Here is a 24,207-nt window from a genome sequence, read left to right as displayed (position 1 = left end):
AAGAAGATCATCAAGCACAAAGGCGGATCCTCCACAAGAAGATCATCAAGCACAAAGGCGGATCCTCCACAAGAAGGTCATCAAGCCCAAAGGCCGATCTCCAAGAAGATCAACAAGCCCAAAGACCGACCATCCAAGAAGATCAACAAGCCGAAAGACCGATCATCCAAGAAGATTAACAAGCCCAAAGGCCGATCATTCAAGAAGGTCAACCAACTTAAAGATTATAGTTTATTTTGAAAGCATCAAAATACTATGTATTAGAGATTGTACTCACTTTCCACAAAATTAATATAAATACAAAGTTCAAGTTCCACGAAATAAATTTCTCTTGAAATCTCGTGCGAACAGGCATTTTAGATGAAAAAAATTACGTGGACCAACCTGAAGGTTTTATAGAGTCTGGACAAGAGAACAAAGTGTAAGCTTTCTAAATCCCTATATGGCTTAAAGCAAACTCCAAAGTAGTGACATGAAAATTTTGATTCTTGCATGCTAAATAATGGTTATAAAATAAGTGAATGTGACAAGTGAATCTATTATAAATCATGGAAAGATTCTCATGTTATTATTAGCCTATATGTTGATGACTAAACTTTAGCTTAAATAATTTTTTTATAAATGAAACAAAAAAGTTATTTAGCAGTCATTTTGATATGAAAGATCTTGGTGAGGCTAATTTTATTCTAGGTATGAAAATAACGGAAAAATTCATATGGATTTTTTTCTTGACCAATCACATTATATCGAGAAAATACTCATAAACTATAATTACTTTAATTGTAAACATGTGTCTACTCCATAGATTCAAGTATTCACTTATTTCTCACTGAAAACGAAAGTGATGTAATTAATCAAAAGGAGCATGCTAGTGTGATTGGTAGCCTACAATATACAACTGATTGTACTAGATCTAGCATTGCATATGTAGTAGGAGTTATTAGCAGATTTACAAGTAAGCCAGATAAAGAGTATTGGCATGACATTGATCATGTTATGAAATATTTATTGGGAAGGAAAGATTATGGCTTTACAAAAATATCATGCTGTTATTGAAGGATCTTTTTAATGCTGACTGGAACACATTATCAGGTGATTCTTTATCTACTACATGGTATATTTTTACCTTGGGGGAGGTTGTGCTATTTGTTGGAAATCTAAAAAGCAAACCATTATTGCCAACTCCATTATGGAAGCAGAGCTTATTGCTTTAGCTTCTATTAGTGAGGAAGCAAGTTGGTTGAGAGATTTATTATATGAAATTCCAATGTGGGAGAAATCAATACCTCCAATCTTGATATATTGTGATAGCACTGCACAATTGATAGAGTAAAAAATTGTTTTTATAACGGTAAATCCAAACCTATAAGAAGAAAACACAGTACTGCGAGATCTTATTTGAGTAATGGGATAATTATTATGAATTACATTAAATCTTGTGATAATCTTGCGGATCCATTAACAAAGGCCTTAAATAGAGAAAGGGTCTGGAACACATCGATGGGGATGGGGTTGAAACACTTATAATTGTCATGAGCCATATATAATGATACTCACCTAGTGATCAGAGATCCTGAGAACTAGGTTCAAGTGGGAAAATGAATTTTAAAGTGACCGAGAAATGCACTATCTTTATATTTTGATCCATCCCTACGATATGAGTGCATTATCCTATAACAATATAGAGGGTTATTTTTTTTCAATAAACTCTTAATAAAATTTGTAGCTTTTATTGGTGGGGTGCGTTATGTTATAGGAGCACCCTTGAAAAATTTTACCTATATGGGTGGAGAGTGGGGTCGCTCTCTATAAGAATATGGGGTTTATTCTTAAATACACTCATGAAATACCGGGATAAGTACAAGGCCTTTAAAGTGCTAACCAATAAAGCTCATGTCAACACTTGAATAATTATGTATAGATAATAAACTTTTTATTTCCCATTAACTTTATAGTTCAAGTTAGAGACCACTACTAACATTGGAATAAAGATTATTATGTCACTAGTAAAGGTTCAATGCAGAGACATCTTTTATGATGCATGATTATCTTTCTTTTGGCTAATATTATTTTGATGCGTATGTTAAATATTAAAAATGAGTGGGGGAATGCTCTTACATTTTCAATATTTAACAACTTTCTTTTGGAGTTTTAATCGAGTTAAAGAAAGAGAGTCTAACATACTTGATTTGTTAACTTAAATAGAAAACTTAAACACACTTGAATTTAGATGCTATTCATTATGAACGTTAAAAATCAAGATCTATATTTGAGTATAAATAGTGGTAGAATCTTTCCCTCAAGTCACCGGGCTTAAAAAATAAAAATAAAAATAAATAAATAAATAAAGATTATATATTTCTCACTTATATTTCTCTCATTAGCTCTTTAAGAGTAGTTGCCCAAGAGAAAGGTTAGTCGTGGAGCTTTGAGCTCAACCTTTAAGTGCAGAGTGGTTTGAGCTACACAATGTTTCAGTTGGGCTGTTGTATCATGGAGGGAACAAGTCAGAGAAATATTTGCTGCATCGATGGTTGATAGTTTATAGAAATACAAGTTATTGTTATCTCAAAGTTGGAATAATTAGGATTAAAATTTATGTAAACGCGTTCATAATAAAGGAAAACATATGGAATTGTATTTATGTGATAAACTCATACAAAAGGTATTCCTTAAGTAAAAAAGCTACATTATTAACGCACTTTAATGCATGAATTAGAAAAATTTACTAAGTGTTGCAAATAAAGCCAACACAAGGAGCATGCATCCAGCTGATCTGATGCACGATAGATACATTTGGCCTGTGCAATTAACGTCAAATCACAACTTGCAAGCATGGGCATTTGACTGGTAACGTCTTATCAAGGTAGAATGACAGGTAACTGTCTCAGGGTATGTAATTTAATGCAATCACATCACCAAGTGACTATTCTGAATGTCTATGTAAAGAGATGTTGTCTGTAGTTGAGGAGTTAGCCAGATTAGTTAGAGAGTTAAATTTTTTTTTTATCCTTCATCTCTATCGACTTCAAGAAAGAAACAGGAGGGATGATTGCCATTTTCCACTGTTGGTAACGAGGTGCTACTGAAGAAAAACTCGAGAGAGACATCTCATTCACCTATTCTACCTAGTTGTCAACAACAAGTACAAAAACAAGCCAAAGAGGACAAGAGATTGAACTATATTGCTTGACTTCTTTCTTTTACTTAGCATTTTCATTCATTGTCCTACTTGATTGAACTAAGATTATATGTACCGAAACATATTTCTTCAATTCAATTTCCATTTCAACCATTATCTACATCTCCGTCTGTTAATTTACTAAGTTGTTTGTGTATGTGAATCTTCTGGCTTGATAATTGCATAAAGTTTGTTGCTTAAATCCACCTGATCAATTGATTGAAGTGAAAAAACATTTAGTTACTCGAGAGAGTAGTTATTTGTAGAACGCATCAAGCTAGGACGTGAGTAATTTTAGAGATAAAATCATTTATGTCATTTGTTTGTTCATTTTAACTAACGCATAATACCTAGAGATAAGATAAATGTGGCATCCACATCGAAATAAATTAAATAACATACTCCAAACGCATTACATGCATACACTTGGATTTTAGCAGACATCTTCACCATCTCCATTTCATTGTCATTGTGCTTATATAGACTTGTTGTTTTCACTAGGAAATCAAGCATATTATCTAACACTCGATCTAATCATCCATGTACCTTCTTCCCTTTTATCTGAAATCCTACTTCCTTTTGCATACATGCTAGTAGTTTAGTGTACATAGTCAACACATATCGACCAATTAGTAACCCTCTAGAATAGATTCAAAGACCAAGTCTGCGTTAGTTTACTCTAGATTCCTCGCGTTCGATCCTGAACTTACTAGGACACTTAAGTTAAATTTATACTTGTATCTAACTTAAGAGAACTTGTATGCAACTAGCAAGGTGTGCATGAACATAAGTCTATCTTCTGACCAACACATAGCATCATCTTCATACCAAGAGATAGATGAATCATCTTCCCCATAATAATTCATTCTCATTATCATTCATCTTCAAAAGCACAAACACGATTAAAATGCAATAGTGGTTGATATAAAGAGATACAACACACATCGCAGAGGGCTTGAATCTCTTTAAAGAGTGCGAAATATCTGTGCATCAACCTAATTGTTAATGTATTTTTTTTTCTCACGATTAACTTCATTTTCCTCTATTATTTGAAATTCCCCCATCATTGAGTTCTGGTTATTGCGTGTTTATAAAGTACTTTTTTTTTTCTTTGTTGATATTAATCATTTATTTTTCCAACTCTCATAATATTGTCATTGCAACAATAACAAAAATATATTTATAAAAATTATAGATAGGTATCTTCAATTTGAAGTTGATAGTATATATGGTTTCTTTTGATAATAATAGATTCGTACTGCATATCTTGTTTGCTAACACCTACGGTATGTTTGAGCTATACTTGTTTTAACTTTAAGATAATTGAGTCAATATAAATTTGGTGACAAATAAATATATTACAAACCATTTTTCCCTAAAATTTATGCACTAAAATAAATATTCTAAAAATTAAATGATAAAAATAATTATAATTTAAAATGGCCAGACTAAAAGAAATTCAAAAGTTAATAAAAAAAAAAACCACAAATAAGAAAGAGAACACAATAATTTAAAGATATAATTTTCTCATGTTTAATATTCCAACCCTAAAATTGAAAGAACTAAACTAGAGGAAACAATAACCCTAAAATCTCAGGCTTGTTTGATAGGGAATTTACAAACAAAAATTTGAAAATAAATGATTCAATGAAAACATAATTGTATTTCATGTTTTTAGATATATATTTGGTGTAATAGAGTCAGAAATTGGATTCTAATTTAAATAATTGTTTGAAATGTTTGATACTATACATTTATGAGTCATAAAATTAATTGTAGTTACCTACTAATATTTAGTTGATGATAAACTATTAATAAATTATTTATGAATATGATTTCTGTTAAAAAATTTATATAATTATTATTTAATAATATTATATAATTTATAATACATATTATATTTTTTAAAAATAATGATTTGATTTTATAACACGATATATTATATTTCTAAATATTTTTATCTTTATTTAATATAATATTATATTTTAAAATTTAAAATTCAAAACCTGGATAAAATGAAAATATAAAAATGTTGTTTTTAAAATTCACTATTTGAATAAGAGAATTGAAAACTAGTTTTAAAAAACAGAATATAGATTCTCTGTGAAACATATATTTGCTAACCTAAAAACATTAAACAAAATTTGAATTATCTGATTTTTTATATAATTTTTAAAATATAAAAATATTGTTTTTAAAAAATTTCACTATTTGAATAAGAGATTTGAAAGACAGTTTTAAAAAACAGAATCGGGGAAATATATATTTGCTACCTAAAAACATAAAACAAAATTTTAATTATCTGATTTTTTATATAATTTTTTTTTTCTGAAGAGAGTCGGGCAGTTTTCTCCCTCGTCCCTACTTGCTAATTATTTTTAGAAAATTATATCTGAAATATTAAAAAAAATAAATTGTCAAACCGAAAGGTGACGAAGCTAAAAACGAAAAATGTAAAATTTGCTCGTAAATTACGTTTTTATCAATTGTCACTTTCTTCTCAAGTTGCATTAATAACCTCTCAATCTGCAGCCGGAAAAAAAATATAAAAAAAGAAAAAGAAAAATAAAAATAAAATAAAGATCGCCGATTCGCCGGTGAGCTTTGGGAAATGGGATGCACTATAAAAATTATCAACTGTATAAATTCTCGTCTAACCGGAACCAAATCGGAAATGGCGATCACAAGATCTGTAGAACAGTGAAAACAACAAGCGACCCACTCCAGAACTACCGTCTCAACAACAACAATTACGACCCATTATCGACTTCTTGGGGCCTAAAACATCAGTGGAGAACGACCCACCTTCCAACATTTTACTCAATCTTCAAGCAAAGGCATACATTCTCTTCTCTTTTTTCCCCTTCTTCTGTTTTCTCTTCTTCTATATCACGGCGAGTGTTGGATTTCAATCTTTGCTCAACTACCCAACTAGGGTTTCCTTTTTCTCTCTAATTTTATCCCAGATGTGCTAGCCTCTCGTTTCTGCATCTGATCACGCTTGTGTATTCGTGGTATGTGACGTTCTCGATCTGCATTTCCATTTCTGGGTCTTTTTCTGGATTTTGTTGCTATTTTGGAGTTTGGGATTTTGTTTAATTCTATATAAGGCGATGGATTCCTTTTTTGATCATTTTGAATTTGGCAGGTTTTAACAGGGATCTTTAATGGAGGATTTGGAGGGAATCAAGCCCGGCCAGGTATAATTTCTCACCATGCAATCTTCCTTAATAACTTCTTTGTTGAGTAGGTTGATCGTTGAGGAGTTTTGTTTCTCTACTCTGAATGAACTTTGAGTTCGTTATTTCAGCGTGCTGCTTAGTTGTTTAATTGTCCATATATGGTACTGTAGTTATTAATTTTATCTGACTCGGGAAGTATTTATTGTGTCTACGGTTGGAGTTGGTGGTAATAATAATGTTTGAGAATTTGCAGTCATAGATTCGACTTTTTGATTAGCGGAAAGTCTCCGCTTGATTTCTTCATCTTACAAATGAAATCAATGTACTTATATCGAACTTGGCGTGAAAACTAGTTTAGATGTCACATGCAGAAAATCTAATTATGGAAACACTGCAAACTACGCAACATGAACATACACTGAAATAAATCCACGTCCTCTCTTTATGCTTATGTTTATTATTAATTTTTGCGACACTTGCTTTTGCTAGTGATATCAAAATTTTTATTATGTTTCAGGTGTTCTTTTTGCTGGGGGTGATTCCAATTTTTGTTGCTTGGGTATATTCAGAGTTTCTAGAGTATCAGAAGTCTCCACCTCTTTCTAAAGTGTGAGTAATTTTCTTCGATGCCCACTACAGATGTTAATATAAATTGGTTTATTTATTCTTGAAATGCAGAGATGGAACTCAGATCTTTCTTTGTCACCAAGTTTGAATTTATGAATGTATAGGCTAGTTCATTTGTTAGATCTGCTACTTTTATTGAGTCTTCTGGTCATGGGGCTTGAATTTGTTGCTTTCTTTGACTGCAGACATTCAGACAATAATCTTGTTGAATTGGCTGAGGAGAAAGGAGATAAAGCTAAAGATGATGAGGCTGCTCTGCTGGAAGGAGGCCTTGCAAGATCAGCCTCTGCAAAGTTTCATAGTTCATCAATTAAAACAAACTTAATTAGGTCATTTCCTATTTCCTGCTATATTCTCTCTCTTTTCCTCACACACCCTTCAAAGACCATCCTTCTCAAACTTTTATAATTTAGGTTTATGACATTGGATGAGTCCTTCTTGCTGGAAAACCGGGCTACATTGAGAGCAATGTAAGTTGTTAACTAAGCATTTGACAGATAGTGACCCAAAAACTGGTAGCTTACAACCACATACTCAATGATCATCATTTGTAGGTCTGAATTTGGGGCAATTCTTGTCTATTTCTACATGTGTGACCGAACAAATATACTCGGAGATTCTAAGAAGGTACTTGCTCTTGATCTTACCTCTTGTCCTATGGATGCCGATATCTGGATTTTGTTTAGAACTCCATTCTTTGTGGCCCTAAATATTGTTCTGGTAGTTTAAGTTAGGGAGGTGCAGCATACCTTTGTTATGCTGGTGTCGTGTGTAAGCTTCTCTGATTTATATTTTCCAACTGCCATAAGCTCGGACTAAATGTTCTATATAACCTCTTTCAGATTAATTATTGTGTAAGCTTCTCTGATTTATATTTTCCAACCGCCATAAGCTTCTCTTCTCCCTCCCATCCTGCCTTTTTTCTGTACTTGATGCATATATTTTTGCACCATACACAATTAAATAGGGACTTGATTTCAACCATTTTTTTTTAAATATATATATCCATATAATACAGATAGGTTGCTCACGTTATTGTGTTTCTTTGAGAAACAAGAAAGAAATCTGATCATACTTATTGATAGATGCTCTTGATGGAATTTAGTTTAGCAAGCTAATTATCAGTGGTTTTGTCTTGAGCAGAATTACAATCGGGATCTCTTCCTCTTTCTCTATATCCTCCTCATCATTGTTTCTGCAATGACGTCTTTGAAGAAACACAATGATAAATCAGCATTTTCTGGAAAGGCAACTCTTTACCTAAATCGGCATCAAACAGAGGAATGGAAAGGGTGGATGCAGGCAAGTTCTTTACGAACATGACTTTATGAAACCATTGGTGCAAGTTTAAGTTCTAAGTGTGAGGGGCTGATGCTATTTCTCATTGATTCTTTGTCATTTCTCAAGCAGTTGTAGCTGTCAAAGGATTTATTTCTTGCCTTAACTGAAGTTTTCATTCTTTCCTTTTCTGAATGTGCTATATTCTTCTGGACCCTATAAGTTACAAAGAAAAAGAAAAATGCAGGATGATTAATCCGGTTATTCTCATATCTCTTCCGTACAATGCTTCAACTTCTGTACGGACAATTTAGTTGTGGTTATTTTTAATTTTAAAAAATAGATATGTTGTTGGGATCTTTTAGGTCCCAACAATAAGGATAGGTATATCTTGAAGAGAAATTTCCACGCGATAGGAAAAGAAATGATATACTCCAAAGAGAAGTTATCACGTGATTTAATTCAATTGATTCTTTATTCTAATTGCAGGACTTAGAAATTCCTTATTTGTCTGATTTGAAGTAACATTGTGTCTGGACATTTCTTGCACGTGCTTATTGCTCTCCTTTGTATTATTGTACATATCAATCGGTTTCTTGTGCTTCTCAACATTATGAATGGCTTCACACATTTTTTGGTTCTTGCAGGTTCTATTTTTAATGTACCATTATTTTGCTGCGACGGAAATTTATAACGCTATACGGGTATTTATTGCTGCTTATGTGTGGATGACTGGATTTGGAAACTTCTCCTACTATTATATTAGAAAGGATTTTAGCTTGGCACGCTTTGCTCAGGTGATTTTCCCTCTCTCTTCTTTCTTCTTTCTTCTAGGAAAAACTAGCACTGCATAATTGTTTCACCAATCAATTTTTTCTGGAACTTCCACCCTGAACTCTCAGGATACCAGTAGTGCTTGACTTTTTCTAATTTGTGATGCAGATGATGTGGCGGCTAAATTTCTTTGTTGCTTTTTGCTGCATTGTTCTTAACAATGACTACATGCTGTACTACATCTGTCCAATGCATACACTTTTTACTCTCATGGTGTATGGAGCTCTTGGAATCTTTAACAAGTACAATGAGATAAGATCAGTGATGATTGCAAAGATTCTTGCTTGCTTCCTTGTGGTTATTGCGGTTTGGGAAATTCCTGGAGTTTTTGAAATAATCTGGAGTCCATTTACGTTCCTTTTAGGTTAGTTCCTTTATATATATATATATTCTTCAATAGATGAATTTAGTTCCATTTACCGTGCTCTATATTTTTCATTCATGGCATGCAAATTAATAGGGTGTGCAGGTACTAATTTCATAGACATCAAGTGTTAAGCTGTTCTGAATGTAATTTCCTGTTTTTGTTTTTAAAGTTATTTCCAGAGACTTGTGATTGAATAGCATGCAAAAATTGATGTTTGCATACATTGAAATTACTATTCATAAATCCATGATTTTGAAAAGAATGATAGCCTCATTCTTTTGGAAAATAAAAAAATAAAAATAGGTCATTTCTGAGAAGACACTAAAGGGAAAAAGGAAAACAATTGCTCGAAACATGTTTTCCCTTTCCATATATGGGTTGGTTAACTGGTAGTTTTTGTGTTTTAATGTAAGTTTATCTTGTGAATTGTACCTAGGATTTAAAGTTGGCCTAGACATTCACGTAAATTAAAAAAAGAAAAAAGAAAAAAGAAAAAAAGTTCTAGTGAATTGTGTAACATATGGAATATATGGTTAAATTGGTGTTCGTAGACAAATTTTGTTGCGAAGTGCCACTTTTCCTGCTGATCTGACTATGTGAAGTATAACGATTTTTTCCCCTCTCCTTTTCTTTTTTATTGGCAGGTTATACAGACCCGGCAAAAGTTGATCTCCCCAGACTGCATGAGTGGCATTTTAGATCTGGTCTAGATCGCTATATATGGATCATCGGCATGATATATGCATACAATCACCCCAATGTAAATTAGGAAACATTTGATGACGTCAGAGTTTCATGGATCTTGTTGTCCTGGTTTGGTCCTTCAGAAACTGACTTTTGAATGCTCTGAAATTTCAGGTTGAAAAATGGATGGAGAGATTGGAAGAAGCTGAAACAAGGAAGAGAATTTCGATCAAGACAAGCATTGTTACTGTTTCTGTAATAGTAAGTGGCATAATGTGAAGTGCTTTTATCTGCTTAGGTTTGGTAGTCTGTTTTTGTACTTTAAGTACAATAGATCTTATTCTGATTTCCATGACTAGGCTGGTTATATGTGGTACGAGTACATTTACAAGCTGGACAAGGTCACTTACAACAAATATCATCCCTACACATCATGGATTCCCATAACGTGAGTTTTTTTTTAATGACATTGTACTTGCATTAATCAAAATTATGCTAATTTTTATCCTTCCACAATGACTTGCAAAGACGAAATTTGGTGCATTGAGATTGCCACTATCTTAATGTTTCTTTTGTTTATGTGGTTCCAGTGTTTACATTTGCTTGCGAAACTTTACTCAGCAATTGCGAAGCTACTCTTTGACCCTCTTTGCGTATGTATTTTCTCTTTGTCTGTCAACTATAAAGCTCGGAATCGGTTGCGTTTGTTCTCATTTTTTTGCACGTTCATTTAGTTGATCATTTTTTTGTTAGGTGGCTTGGCAAGATAACATTGGAGACGTATATTTCACAGTTCCATATATGGTTAAGGTACATTAAGATGGCTCCATAACTACTCTGTCATTCACTTTTTTCACCGAAGTCTATAATCTTCATATAATTCTGGAAAATAGGAATTGTTCTTTCATTATTGTACCTTCAACTTGTTTTTACAGATAACTAGCATATGTTTTTAAATTCTTATTTTCATGCATTAAAGAAGAAGATACTACCACACTGCCGAAAGCATCCTTTGTTTTGCTTTGTTTTTAAAAATCAACTTGAACAGATTGATATCCTTTTTGGTTATATGAAAATGTACGTGGTGATCTTTTCATTATCTCTTCAAGTTTGAAAATTGTTATTTAAACATTTCTTGCTTACATACCACAGATATTGACTCGACGAAAAGAAATAATATTAAGTGATAAGTTCTGAAGATTGTTTTGTTTTTAATTTATTGTAGTTGCAGTCTAATTTATGCTTTTGGTGTACAGGTCGAATGTGTCTAATGGACAGCCAAAGTGGCTTCTCTCAATCATTCCAGAATACCCGATGCTCAATTTCATGCTTACAACTGCTATCTATGTCATAGTAAGAACTTTCTCGGTCTAAAATCCTCTCCTCCAGGCCCAGCATTAGTTGATACAACACTTGTGATGGAACTTGCATTATTTATCCTCTTCCTTTTTTGCAGGTCTCCCTCCGGATTTTTGAGTTAACCAATACACTAAAGACAACTTTTGTACCTACAAAAGATAATAGACGGTTGTTGCATAATTTCCTTGCTGGAGCTGCAATTTCTGTATGTTTGTATTGCATCTCGTTGGTTGTTCTTCTCATCCCTCATTAAATGGTAAGCCCATGTTCTACAATGCGTCCTCCTATACTCAAAAATCCAGAAATGCTGGAATTTGGATTTTTTTCAGTACTGATGATTATCACATCGTCATATGTCTAATATTAGAGATTTGTTCAAACTCCATATTCATCAAGTTTTGTTAATAATTTGCATATTGACTTGTCGTGATGTGGGACTCGGTATTGTTAATTAGTTTTGCAGGCCAAACTAGTGAATGAAGACTGAAGACATATAGAAAGGAATTATATTGAATTTTTGCTTTTCGACTAAAAGGGAAGACTTATTGGAGGGAAACCGCTATTGCTTTCAGATAGAATTATGAAAACAAGAAGTCTGGTGATTGAGGGGGAAAAAACCCTCAGTTGCTTCCAAGGTGGATGAGTTAGTTGCCAATTGTGTCTCCCTGGAGTTTCGTAGAGCCCTTTAATTTTACAGGAAAAAATTTTGTAATATTGTCATCATGTATCATTTCATTCTTTTGTTATCCCATCCCCTCTCTCAAATGAGTGAAGAAAATGACGGTTCCTGTGCATAGAGATGTGTCATCTGATGATCAGCTGAACTTTATTATTTCTAATGCATTCATCATTTTCACTTCTCTCTTCCTCTTGCAAGCAAAAATACGGTGAGTTTAGAATGTTTTAGAGGCAGATATCTTATCTCTAGTATTTCATTGGCATCTAACTCCCCCAGGATGGTACTTAACCTGATGACTGGTCGGCACAAATCTACTACTAACCGTGTAAGTTTAGTCATGTGGTTACGATTGCAAATTAGAAGGGGTATGCCCTCACCAACTGTTGTGGGTAAGCGATCGGTACCCTGTTGTTAGAGATTGCCAACCACCGAAGGTAAGCGATTACTAACAAAAGGAGTAGGTGATCGCTTTCTGCCAGAATGCGACCATTATCGTTTGGTTAGCGATCACTTTGCTTTATACGCTAAGCGAATGGCTAAACTTACCCTCTGATATTTTGTTTCTAGGTAAGAACATCTTCCAATAGATGTTCTTGGTTGGCTCTAAACCCACAAAAATATCCCTATTTCAAGCGAACTATTTATTTTACTAATTGATTACTTCATTGAATGTAAAGATTTTATTTATGCAATACCTCAAGGTGAAATCAAAACTTGTAGAGAAGCTGAGAGTGATAGACCGAGATGATTAGAGTGATTGATTGAGGCGTTTACTTGTTCTATGCTTGTTATCAACAACATTGACAATTGATGGTACACGGTTAGTGAAGAATAAATATTAATAGAGAATAGATTGGAATATCGAAGTTGTATTCAATGAAGTAGGTTGGTTGTTGAAGAGGAAGAAGAAGAAATGCAGAGAGAAGGAATTGAAAAGTGAGGACATACTGAGTCACTGATTATTTCATATCTCAAAGCGGTAAAAAGGCACTTTTTTTTTCATAAAAAAGTTTAATGAAGGTTTCCTTCGATCCACATTCCTTAAAGAGAAAGTAATGAAACTAAAGTATTTCTCTTAAGAGTTCACTCCCTTCTCTCTCATTTTCCTCTTTTTTGAGTTCAACATGTTGGGCAGAGAGTACAAATCTTTTATATGAAAGGTCTTAACCAATTGAATTATGTTTAAGTTTACCCTTCTATATATATTTAAAGTGTACCACAAGTGAATTAAATTTTAATAAATTCTTTATAAATTAATCATAAAACCACCAACGCTGCAAATAGTAAATTACGTGCTGTTAGTTCTAACTAATTAAATGTCTCTCTTATTTGCTAAGTTTGATTTACTGAATTTACTAAATCAATCATAATTAAATCATACAGTTAATACTAATTTTATGAAATTTGATCCGTTTCTCTTAATTACCTATTTTAACCAATAATAATAATAAAAAAAAAAAATTCAAGACTTCAATTGCAACGGAATTTACAACCTTTTTAACATATATAAATATAAATATAAATGTCAAGATGAAAAAAATGATATATTTCGCAAATTTTCCAAATTTTAAATGCTCGCCGCCAGAGATGTCCACGGGGTGGAGAGGGCCGGGGATGCCATTCCCCATCCTCGTCCCCGCTCTCCATTTCATTCCTCATCCCCATCCACGGGGACGGGATTTTTCCCGTTATTTTTTTTTTTGTAAAAAGGTAATTAATTTAAATTATTCAAATTTTGGCCTAAAAAAACTAATTAATTTTTTAGTAGAAAGAAATAAATATAAATTAAATTATTCACATATATAATCTAAATTTAAACCTTCAATTTAAACATATTTATTATGTTTCCTAATTTGAAATTTAAATGTAATATTTATATAATAATAATAATAACATAACATTAGATAACTATACTAAATAAATATGTAAAAGATAATCAGGATGGGAGTGGGGTTGAGGCCGGGGCGTTCCCCGTCTCCGTTTAGCTCAAGGGAAATTTTTTTCCCCACTCCTCTGCCTAATCGGGAAATCCCCATCCGAAACGGGCCCCAGGGCCGGACATCTCTACTCGCCGATTCAGTTAAATCAAACAAAGCGCATCACTACCGTTGGATCGAGATAAGGTTTTGTGATGCGACGCTGATACTTTAAGGTGTTTTGGCCTTTGGGTTGGTCGCACGTGCGGTAGAGAAGTTTCTCACGTATACGAATACGTGATGCGTACATTTTTGTGCACTTTCTCGCTTTCTCAAGTTTCTCGCTGTGATTCATTGGAAGTTGAAATGAAATGAACTGAACTCACGCCGAACCGCGGGATCCCTCCATCGCCACTCTGAATGATCAGGTATTTCCTCGATATGCGAGCTCGATGGAAATGAAGTCTAGGCGAAGCAATTGTTTGATATATCTTTCTTTCTTTGAGGATTCAATGGTATTGAGACTTTGAGATAGCAGAGAGAGCTTTCGGTTATTGGAAGTTTGAGCGTAATGGCAATGAAGCTCTCGACGTTGTTTCTGAGCTCTGGCTTTGGTTCTTTGAATGGAAAAGTATTGGATAAACCACAGTTTCCTTACTCTTCTCGTTGCTTGCTTAATGCCTCATGTAAAATGCGACCTCGCCGTCTCAGGTGCTGTTTTCAATCTTTTTTGCTACTTAATCTTGTTTCTTATTGATCTGGACGTCTGTAATTTGTTGGAGGTTAGGATTCGACGCTTCGTTGTATCTCGTTTATCTGTCTCCACTGGATTTCCGCTGGACTCTGATTGGATTCTTGATTTTCATTATAGTTTTGTTTGCTAACATACCTTTATTTCGCGTGTCTCGTTTATCTGAAAGTACTTTCTTATTCTTAACTCTTATTTATTTATTTATTTTTGAAAATTTTGCAAATGCTATGATGGTTAACAGGCTGTTAGCGGAATTGATGTTTTTGAACTTAATCTTATGAATTAAATATTGAATAGTGAGAAACTGGGGAACATCGGAGGTTAGCTATTGTATGCTTTATAATCTGTAGGCGGAGTTCCCAGTCAAATAGTTTCTGTGATTGAGATATTCTTTTTCCTTTTTTTTTCCCTCTTTCTAATTCAAATCAATTGGAGAAGTCTCCTCTGGATGTCCTTGTCATTAGTTTCCTTTGTAATTGTGGTCTTCACTCTTCATGAAAACGAGAAAAATGAAAACGAATATCACATAGCTAAAAACCACAGAATGGTTTCCAATATATTACTCAAAGAAGTTTGGCTACTGGATTCTTGCTATATAGAGTGCAGTTTCCTTCCACCAGCGTCATCGATCCACGTTAGCAATCCAAAAGAACTGGAAGCTCAAAATGATCGGTCAAAGTTCTCATTAGATTTTGCTTTTATGTCAGATAACACATGGTAATTTTTAGATTTTTGAAAGCCTCGGGGGAGCTGCACATGTGAAAAGTTCTTCTTCTTCTTCTTTTCTTTTTTTTTTTTTTTTTTTTTTTTTTTTTTTGTAAAAAAAAAAAAAATTATTATGACAAAATATAAAAGGTACAATGCATTTCCAGTATTTTAGCTCTTCTGATGTTCTGGTTAATACATTTTTTTTCCTCTGGTAATGATTTAGTCATTATAGCTTTAGAAGTATAGCTATCTAGTTCTGAATTTCAATAGGCCTTAATGTGATAATGGGTGTATTATGAGCTACCTTGAGGATTTGATGTAGCATCATATGTATAAGATTAGAAAGATGCTAATATGAGCATAGTACAAATAGTCAAGACATTAGTAAACTCCCTAAAGACTAGAGGTTCAAATCTTCATCTACTCACCTCGTTTGAACTTCAGAAAGGCGGAAAAAAGTTGCCATATGTAATTGGACCATATTGAGTTTGGATTGTGGGTAACCAACCAGCTTCTTTTATTTGGCTCAATGACTTGTGCATGTGGTTGTGGCATGGTGTCTTGTTTGTCTTAGATGAACATGGGTTTTATCTTCAAACCAATTAATAATGAGAGGAGTAATCTAGGTGTGTTTTAGAGACTGTGAGGTTCTTCCATTTTCTCAATGTGGGATCCTCAACATGCTCCCTTAAGATAGTGCCTCTTTGGGTTCACCACTGTTGCGGGCATGTTGAGAAATGGAATCTTGACCAAAAGCCTTTCATTTTTACATTCTTGGGGTTGGTTGTTGGTGTCACCTTGCTGGTATAGGTCGTCCTTATGGTTTTTGATGAAGATTATCATTTTGATTACTTTTTGTTTGCGCTCATCAACTATGTACTATAAGATGTAAAACCAGTTGATCCAACTATCTATCCATTGTACCCATTATACATTCAACTTTGTCAGCAACGTCTAGTTGATGTTCTTGGTGAGAAATGGCTTGCAGATTTTGGTGGAGTTCCACTTCCACTTTAGACTCCCTGCCAGATTGAATTGTCTCTCTTCCGAAGGTGGTTGTCCTTTTTCCAACCATCAAGCTCTCTCATGAGGGTTGCCTAGTACTAATTTGGTGTAAACCCTAAATGTGATTTGTTGATGAGAAGAATGTGCCTTTTAGCATTTCTCGAACCTCAAACTAGAGCTGATATATATATATATATATATATTTATTGATGAGATGAAAAATAATAGTTGAGTTCTGTTGTCCGTCTGTATGTTGCGATAGATACAAGGTTTTCCCAGTTTCTTGGACATTCTATATTCAATTAATAGCATATAAATATAAATTCTGTACAGTTCTCGGCACAAGAGGAAGCATTTGAAGAAAGCCTCCTATGAACATCTGTCAGTGCATGCTAATTTCAATCCAAATGATGATGAGGATTCTGGCACTGAGAATGTGTGTATATATATATATATATTTATTGATGAGATGAAAAATAATAGTTGAGTTCTGTTGTCCGTCTGTATGTTGCGATAGATACAAGGTTTTCCCAGTTTCTTGGACATTCTATATTCAATTAATAGCATATAAATATAAATTCTGTACAGTTCTCGGCACAAGAGGAAGCATTTGAAGAAAGCCTCCTATGAACATCTGTCAGTGCATGCTAATTTCAATCCAAATGATGATGAGGACTCTGGCACTGAGAATGTGGTGGAGGGAGTTCCAATTTTGAATCAGGAGAGCTTGTCTAGTGCTGTTTTCAACACTAGTTCAGCTGTGCAGCATGACACTGAGAAAGAAGTAAGTGTATGACTGCTTCTGTTGAAATTGAACCTTCGGTAAAGTAACTGCACTTGCTGATGATTGTTGTCATGTTTACATTTTTGATCTTCCAATGGAATTGATGCTAGAGAGAGGGAAGAATCTTAAGGGAAAAAAAAATCTTGAGCCCATGCATTGATTTCATTCGGAAGTAATATAAAATTCCAAGTCCAACGTGATAGTTCTTGATTAGGTTATTTTGAGAAAGCAGTTCCACGAGAAACTCAATACATTATGTTATGGATTACAAGAACCTTGAGGGGAGTAGTGACCAGATGGACTTTTCATTTCCATATTTATATAAGATAATTCTTTTATTTCTTATCAATGTCTTATTTTCAAAGGACATAACATTGGCGACATTTTCTGAACTTAATAAAGGAAGGTCCTGGATGAGAATCAGCAGGAGAACTTTTTGATTTCCCTGCATACCTGGGTCACTCTGTTCAATAGCAACATGGAGAATTAGCTGCTTCTGAAACTTTTCTGATTTGTCTTCCAACAGTTCTACCTTCTCCTGGGTGGCAACTTTAATTCAAGCATCGGTTCTGATTTTTTTTTTTTCAGTTTCAACCAAGCCCAAGTTCATTGCCTTGCAGATCCTGAAGAAACGTTTGCTGAGGAATTGCGGAGAGAGATGAATGCTTGGAAATGCAATTGGCAGAAACTGATATCAAATTGAAGTTGCTGCCCAGGAGAAGGTACAAAGGGAACTGCTTGAAAACCACCTGGAAAGTTACAGAAGCAGCTGAATTTCAATGGTGGTAGTGGTACTGAACAGAGCGACCTTGATTTGTGTGCTGCATGGAAATCAGAACAATGTTCTTATGGGTTCTCCTATAAAGACTTTCATTTATTGTCTTGTCTGGATATTTGATAACTGAAGCAGACAATTGAATGCGAGTCTTCTGAAATTTCAGACCAGGAAAGTTGACACTGAAGGGCTGAAGAAAGGCGTTCAACTCGAAGATTTGATTGGGATGATAAAAAATGCAGAGAAAAGTGGGGTTTTCTTTTTTCCCTTATAATGTCAAAAACTTTTATTTGGCTATGCTCTTTCTTTAACCTACTGTATGAAATTGTGGTTATCTTATAGATATCCTTCTACTTAACCAAGCCCGGGTTCGCACCCTCAAAGATCTTGAAAAAATCCTTGCTGAGAAGGAGGAATTGCAGAGAGAGATAAATGGCTTGGAAATGAGATTGGCAGAAACTGATGCTCGAATTGAACTGGCTGCCCAAGAGAAGGTACACGAGGAGCTGTTGGAAGACCAATTCGAAAAGTTGCAGACACAGCTAAATTTCAGTAGTGGTACTGAACAGAGCAATGGAGGTATGCATGGAAATCTGAACAATGTTCCTATTGATTCTCTTACTAAAGAGCTTCATTTACTGAGATCAGAAAATGTTATCCTGAAGAATGATATACAAACACTCAAAGAAGAGTTGTGTAATGTTAAGAATGCTGATCAACATCTGGAATTTTTGGAAAAAGAACGGTCAGTTTTGGAGTCTTCGCTCAAAGACTTGGAATCTAAGCTGTCAACCTCTCAGGAAGATGGTTCAGAATTGTCTTCCCTGAACGCTGAATGTATGGACTTGAGGAAGAGGGTAGAAGACTTGCAAGTTTTGCTAGATAAGGCAACCGAGCAGGCAGATCAAGCTATTCTTGTTTTGCAACAAAACCAAGAGCTCCAAGAAAAGGTCGAGAAATTGGAAGAGTCCCTTGAAGAAGCTAACGTCTTCAAATTATCTTCTGAAAAGTTTCAGCAAGATAATGAACTAATGCAACAAAAGATAGATCTATTGGAGGATCGCCTTCAAAGTTCTGATGAGGAATTACAGTCTTATATCAAATTATATCAGGAATCTGTGAAGGAGTTTCAAGATACACTGGATACTATCAAAGAAGCAAGCAAGAAAACAGCTATAGATGAGCCTGTAAATGATATGCCTTTGGAGTTTTGGAGCCGTTTATTGCTATTGATAGATGGTTGGTTACTTGAGGAAAAGATATCGAGTGATGATGCTAAACTGTTGAAGGAGATGACATGGAAGAGGGATGCACGCATATATGATGCTTATATGGCTTGCAAGGAAAAGAATGAACTTGAGGCTGTGGCTTTGTTTCTTAATTTGACATCTTCTCCAAAACGGTACATAACTATAATTTAGAATATATTGCCTCAGAAGAAACTGTTGTTTAATCAGTATTCTTGTTAACTGTAGTTCAGGACTCTATGTCATCCACATTGCAGCAGAAATGGCACCAGTCGCTAAGGTGAGTTGTTAGCTCAATAGTTCTTGGGTTTTACCAATCTACTTGAGAACAAAGATGAACCTTAGAAATTCTCTTGCTTGCACTCCTATGCTTTCAATATTTCACAAACCCTCCTTTTATCCCGATTTGCTCTATTCTATTGCGTTTCTTAGCAAACAGGACTGGAATTATCCTCCTTTGGTTGCTATTGAATGTGAACATTTTGGCATTAAAGTAAATGCAAAATACAGTGTCAATTTTCTCAAGGGGGGAAGGCATTTAAAATGCATGACATCTTTATTTATGTTTTTATCGAAGTTGTTTTCACACTTTATTTTCTATTTGTGGTTCAAATGTACTGAGCATGTGCAAATGAAAACCCAGATCTTGTAAAGTGGTTTTTTATTTTTATGTTAAGAGTAAAAGTAGTTTAAGGAATGACATTTCTTTTGAAGGTTGGTGGTCTGGGTGACGTCATCACTGGTCTCAGCAAAGCGCTGCAAAGGAGAGGGCATCTTGTGGAAATTGTTCTTCCTAAATATGATTGCATGGAGTACAGTCGTATAAAAGATTTAAGGGTATGCCTATGATTGAGACGTATGAAATTAATGAAGGAATAACCGTTGCTATGTGCTATTTTGGTGTTTTATTAATGTTTTATGGTACTTTCTTTGCTTTACAGCTTCTGGATGTGGTATTTGAGTCCTACTTTGATGGGCGGCTGTTCAAAAATAAGATATGGGTTGGGACTGTTGAAGGTCAATATTTATCCTGTCTAAATTTTTATTTATGAATTTTTTTTAAAGAAAATATGTGTCAATTTAACTTCTGCAGGTCTTCCTGTTTACTTTATTGAACCTCATCACCCTGATAAGTTCTTCTGGAGGGCTCAATATTATGGGGAGCATGACGACTTCAAACGTTTTTCATATTTCAGCCGTGCTGCACTTGAGTTACTTCTTCGGGCTGGCAAGAGACCTGATATTATACATTGCCACGATTGGCAAACTGCATTCATTGTACGATGTTTTTTTTTTTTTTTTAGAAAAAGAAACATTTCATTGAATAGATGAGCATTCATTGTATGACTTTTAATGCCTGTTCATCATTCTATCTTTTGGCAACTGACTTTTAATTGCTTTTTAAGGCACCATTATATTGGGATTTGTATTACCCGAAAGGATTGAATTCTGCAAGAATATGTTTTACTTGCCACAACTTTGAGTATCAGGGAACTGCCCCTGCTTCAGATTTGGCTTCTTGCGGTCTTGATGTTGACCAGCTAAACAGACAAGACAGATTACAGGATAATTCTTCTCATGAAAGGATCAATCCTGTTAAGGTATCGTGTTCACAGACTGTCCTATCTCTTTATTTGTTGCGAAACTTTTATGATTGACACTGTTTTCCAGGGGGCAGTTGTGTTCTCTAACATTGTCACAACAGTATCACCTACCTATGCTCAAGAGGTGCGGAGAGCTGAGGTATGATTTGTATTAAAGATACCTCATATAAACAGAAATTTTAGGATGACCTTGACAATCACAGATTTTATCCGTTCATCGCTATGGTTTTTGCTTAACTATCATAAGGCATACAAAATTGTCTTTTGGTTTAAAGTTGTTAATCTTTTGAGGCACTGAGATTGACGTCCGTATGGGCTACAGGGAGGGCATGGTCTTCACGGAACGCTTAATTTTCATTCGAAAAAGTTCTTTGGCATTCTCAATGGAATTGATACTGATGTGTGGAATCCTACTACCGATTCATTTATCAAAGTCCAATATAATGCAAATGATCTTCAGGGGAAGGCAGAAAATAAAGACGCTATAAGAAGGCATCTGGGGTTGTCATCTAATGTCAGAAAACCTCTGGTAATTACATTTTTTGAGACAATGAATCATGTGATCGCTGCTTTCTGTTTTCAAATATTTTGCAATTCCCTTTTGTTTTCTGTTCAATCTAAGGATTTAATTGTGCTTCATTTTCTACATTGAGACTGACATAACAATACGTGAATATAATACATCATGATTATCTTTTCCCCTAGTGTTGGGTAAACAGGAGCTTCACTTCACCCTTTTGGAAATCGAGCTAATTATTTGATTACAGTTGTGGTGTGGGATTTACTAATTGTATTCGGCTCACCATTTTATGACCACTTCTGAATGTATATCAGATACTCTGATTCCATGCTTCCCGTCGTATGCAGCATATCATATTTATAGTTTCGCTTACCAAGACAGGACAAAATTATTGCAATAGTTTAGTAATTGAGATATGATAACAAATCTGCACTCAAGTTTCATTTCTGATTTTCCATGAAATGGTAGCAGTGACGTAGGCTGCATAATGAAATTGGAGTTTTGGTGGATTTAATTTAAATATTTGTTTTGCAATAGGTGGGTTGCATAACAAGATTGGTGCCTCAGAAGGGTATACATCTTATCAGGTACGCAATATACCGAACGTTGGAGATGGGAGGACAGTTTGTTCTTCTGGGTTCAAGCCCAGTTCCTCATATTCAGGTTATCTACTTGACTTATGTGCCTCATACAAAAAATTAAACAAAATTATTTTTCTATTTATGCGGGTGGCTATGTTCCGATCCTACAATTGTTTTTTCCCCTACGAAAATGTAAATACTCTTTTTGCTGGTTTCTGTCATTTGAGATTTTCTTGATCTGACCTTGACACAATGTTGCCCCTTCTATTTGATTTTCGTGCACCCACTCATGTAATTAAAATTTCTCTTACCTTATTACGACTGCATTTTTGTCCATGCAGAGGGAATTTGAGGATATTGCGAATCATTTCCAGAGTCATGATCAAATTCGGTTGGTGTTGACTTATGATGAGTCTCTTTCTCATTGGATTTATGCAGGATCTGATATGTTGATAATACCATCTATCTTTGAGCCATGTGGCCTCACTCAGGTAAAAGGTTGCATATGTCGCCTAGTTTGAGCTTATTTTTAACTAGAAACAAAGAGGGTCGACCTAAGGGCTAGTGAATAATAATACATCAACCAAGTTAGAATGCGGTAACACTTTTTTGAGGCATTACAACAGTTTTACCTTCAACTTTTTCCCCCCTTCTTAGATGATTGCAATGCGATACGGTTGTATTCCTATTGTACGGAAAACTGGCGGGCTAAATGACAGGTGCATGACCTTATCTTGTAAAATCTCTACTTATTTGAGTTTCTTTCTTCAGAACTTTCGTGTTTTAATGATATCATTGTTCGCCATGTAGTGTCTTTGATGTTGACGATGAGACAATTCCTACCGAGCTTCGAAACGGATATGCATTTTTAACTCCTGATGAGCAGGTACCAGAACAGAAAACGAACTTGAGTGAGTGTTCTTTCATCATACGGCCTCTCACCGTTGATAACTTGTATTTATTTTGACAGGGGTTGAATAATGCACTGGAACGTGCCTTTAGCCACTATTTAAATAACCCAGGTAGTTGGCAGCAGCTGGTTCAGAAAGTCATGGACGTAGATTTCAGCTGGGAAACTTCAGCTGCTCAGTATGAGGAACTTTATTCAAAGTCAGTAGCACGAGCAAGAGCAGTTGCCGCAGGTCGTGCGTAAGGAAACTAGTACTTCCTTTTTTATGTTTTTTCTGGGCAATCTTTCATTCATATTCTAAAGTTCCATGTGGGAGTGCCTGAGCAATTATGGTGGAACATAATCGAATCCGATTCTCATTGAAAACTGAAGTTTAGACCAAATTTGGTGGCTCATCCATGGTTTTATGCTATGCTACCATGAAACCTCTGAATTGGTCAATTGATCACATCATACTTTTGTACACTGGACGGAACATTTCATCGCCCCTTTTACAGAAAGGAAAGAGCTGTTGCTGATGGCAATGCCTAAATCATATTCATGAACCTGCTTTTCTTGCTATAAGGCCAGGGGAAACCTGCCATTTTTTCATCTTTTTTTGACATGTAGATAATATTTTGTAAATTAGTATTATACCCAAAATCTTTAATTGGAACATTCGAATATATCTTTGTCCGATTTTTTTTTCCTTGCGTTAAATTTGACCTGCACGAGCAATTTCCTCATTATTTGGTTGAGTTCTTTTCCAGTATAATATCGGTGGCTAAAATAATAATTATTAATATATTATACTATTCAGCACCATATTTTTGTTAATGCTGGATGATTTTTTTTTCCATCAACGTATGTAGGGTGGGTAAACTTGATTTTAAATTTTAATATCTTAGTCGAGGATATATGTTAAAATCAATTGAGAATTAGTTATTATCAAGTGTAATAAAATGTGTGTTTGTATTTGAATTATTCTTAGAAGTGATAGTGTAATGATTAATGTCAATAAAGTTACCAAACAATTATGTTTATAACCATTCCAATTAAATAAAATTTCTATCCTTTTACATGATTTGTAAAGATGAATCGAGTATATAATTAACGGTATACTTTTGATCCACTCTTTTAAGACTTCCCATCGGGAAGGGTTAAACCAGAAGAAACGGTTGAACAATCACTGAAGCAACAACTTCATGAATCAAGAAGAAAGAAAACACACTAGCA

The 24,207-nt window shown here is 34.5% G+C and overlaps 2 protein-coding genes across 5 annotated transcripts; both read left to right on the top strand.

The window, feature by feature from the left end:
* Window positions 1–5,656: 5,656 nt before the first annotated feature.
* On the top strand, window positions 5,657–12,372 carry RWA4 (O-acetyltransferase family protein). Of its 2 annotated transcripts, XM_039027785.2 has the most exons (18): window positions 5,725–6,018; window positions 6,148–6,195; window positions 6,330–6,381; window positions 6,881–6,972; window positions 7,176–7,319; window positions 7,404–7,460; window positions 7,545–7,617; window positions 8,134–8,292; window positions 8,916–9,065; window positions 9,211–9,466; window positions 10,114–10,229; window positions 10,328–10,414; window positions 10,513–10,601; window positions 10,744–10,806; window positions 10,907–10,963; window positions 11,410–11,506; window positions 11,610–11,768; window positions 11,968–12,372. In XM_039027785.2, the coding sequence occupies exons 3-17, from the start codon at window positions 6,349–6,351 to the stop codon at window positions 11,763–11,765; spliced, it is 1,629 nt and encodes a 542-aa protein (XP_038883713.1). In that variant the 5' UTR covers window positions 5,725–6,018; window positions 6,148–6,195; window positions 6,330–6,348; the 3' UTR covers window positions 11,766–11,768; window positions 11,968–12,372. The 2 variants fall into 2 exon arrangements, with proteins under 2 accessions (XP_090168531.1, XP_038883713.1); XM_090312405.1 differs by having other exon boundaries at window positions 5,657–6,195.
* Window positions 12,373–14,449: 2,077 nt separating this feature from the next.
* SS4 (starch synthase 4) lies at window positions 14,450–23,657 on the top strand. 3 transcript variants are annotated; one of them, XM_039026121.2, is made up of 16 exons: window positions 14,450–14,818; window positions 17,160–17,355; window positions 18,297–18,378; window positions 18,473–19,532; window positions 19,606–19,657; window positions 20,092–20,214; window positions 20,319–20,394; window positions 20,471–20,655; window positions 20,784–20,978; window positions 21,049–21,120; window positions 21,304–21,510; window positions 22,039–22,164; window positions 22,424–22,573; window positions 22,740–22,801; window positions 22,893–22,968; window positions 23,053–23,657. In XM_039026121.2, the coding sequence occupies exons 1-16, from the start codon at window positions 14,679–14,681 to the stop codon at window positions 23,233–23,235; spliced, it is 2,985 nt and encodes a 994-aa protein (XP_038882049.2). In that variant the 5' UTR covers window positions 14,450–14,678; the 3' UTR covers window positions 23,236–23,657. The 3 variants fall into 3 exon arrangements, with proteins under 3 accessions (XP_038882049.2, XP_090168430.1, XP_090168429.1); XM_090312304.1 differs by lacking the exon at window positions 14,450–14,818; XM_090312303.1 differs by lacking the exons at window positions 14,450–14,818; window positions 17,160–17,355 and adding an exon at window positions 17,997–18,146.
* Window positions 23,658–24,207: the final 550 nt, after the last annotated feature.

This window comes from Benincasa hispida, chromosome 3, assembly GCF_027475165.1.
Source record: "Benincasa hispida cultivar pf3 chromosome 3, pf3_genome.v1.1, whole genome shotgun sequence".
Classification (NCBI taxonomy): domain Eukaryota; kingdom Viridiplantae; phylum Streptophyta; class Magnoliopsida; order Cucurbitales; family Cucurbitaceae; genus Benincasa; species Benincasa hispida.
Note: the sequence above shows the minus strand (reverse complement) of the source record. Positions and strands in the feature narration are given on the sequence as shown.

Bases quoted from the DNA above. Each gene is read 5' to 3' on its own strand.
- SS4 (XM_039026121.2), top strand. From the start codon at position 14,679: ATGGCAATGAAGCTCTCGACGTTGTTTCTGAGCTCTGGCTTTGGTTCT. The intron at 20,215-20,318 runs GTATGCCTATGA...TTTGCTTTACAG, and splicing joins GTCGTATAAAAGATTTAAGG to CTTCTGGATGTGGTATTTGA. The intron at 22,574-22,739 runs GTAAAAGGTTGC...CCCCCTTCTTAG, and splicing joins AGCCATGTGGCCTCACTCAG to ATGATTGCAATGCGATACGG.
- RWA4 (XM_090312405.1), top strand. From the start codon at position 6,349: ATGGAGGATTTGGAGGGAATCAAGCCCGGCCAG. The intron at 7,461-7,544 runs GTAAGTTGTTAA...CATCATTTGTAG, and splicing joins CGGGCTACATTGAGAGCAAT to GTCTGAATTTGGGGCAATTC. The intron at 9,467-10,113 runs GTTAGTTCCTTT...TTTTATTGGCAG, and splicing joins TCCATTTACGTTCCTTTTAG to GTTATACAGACCCGGCAAAA.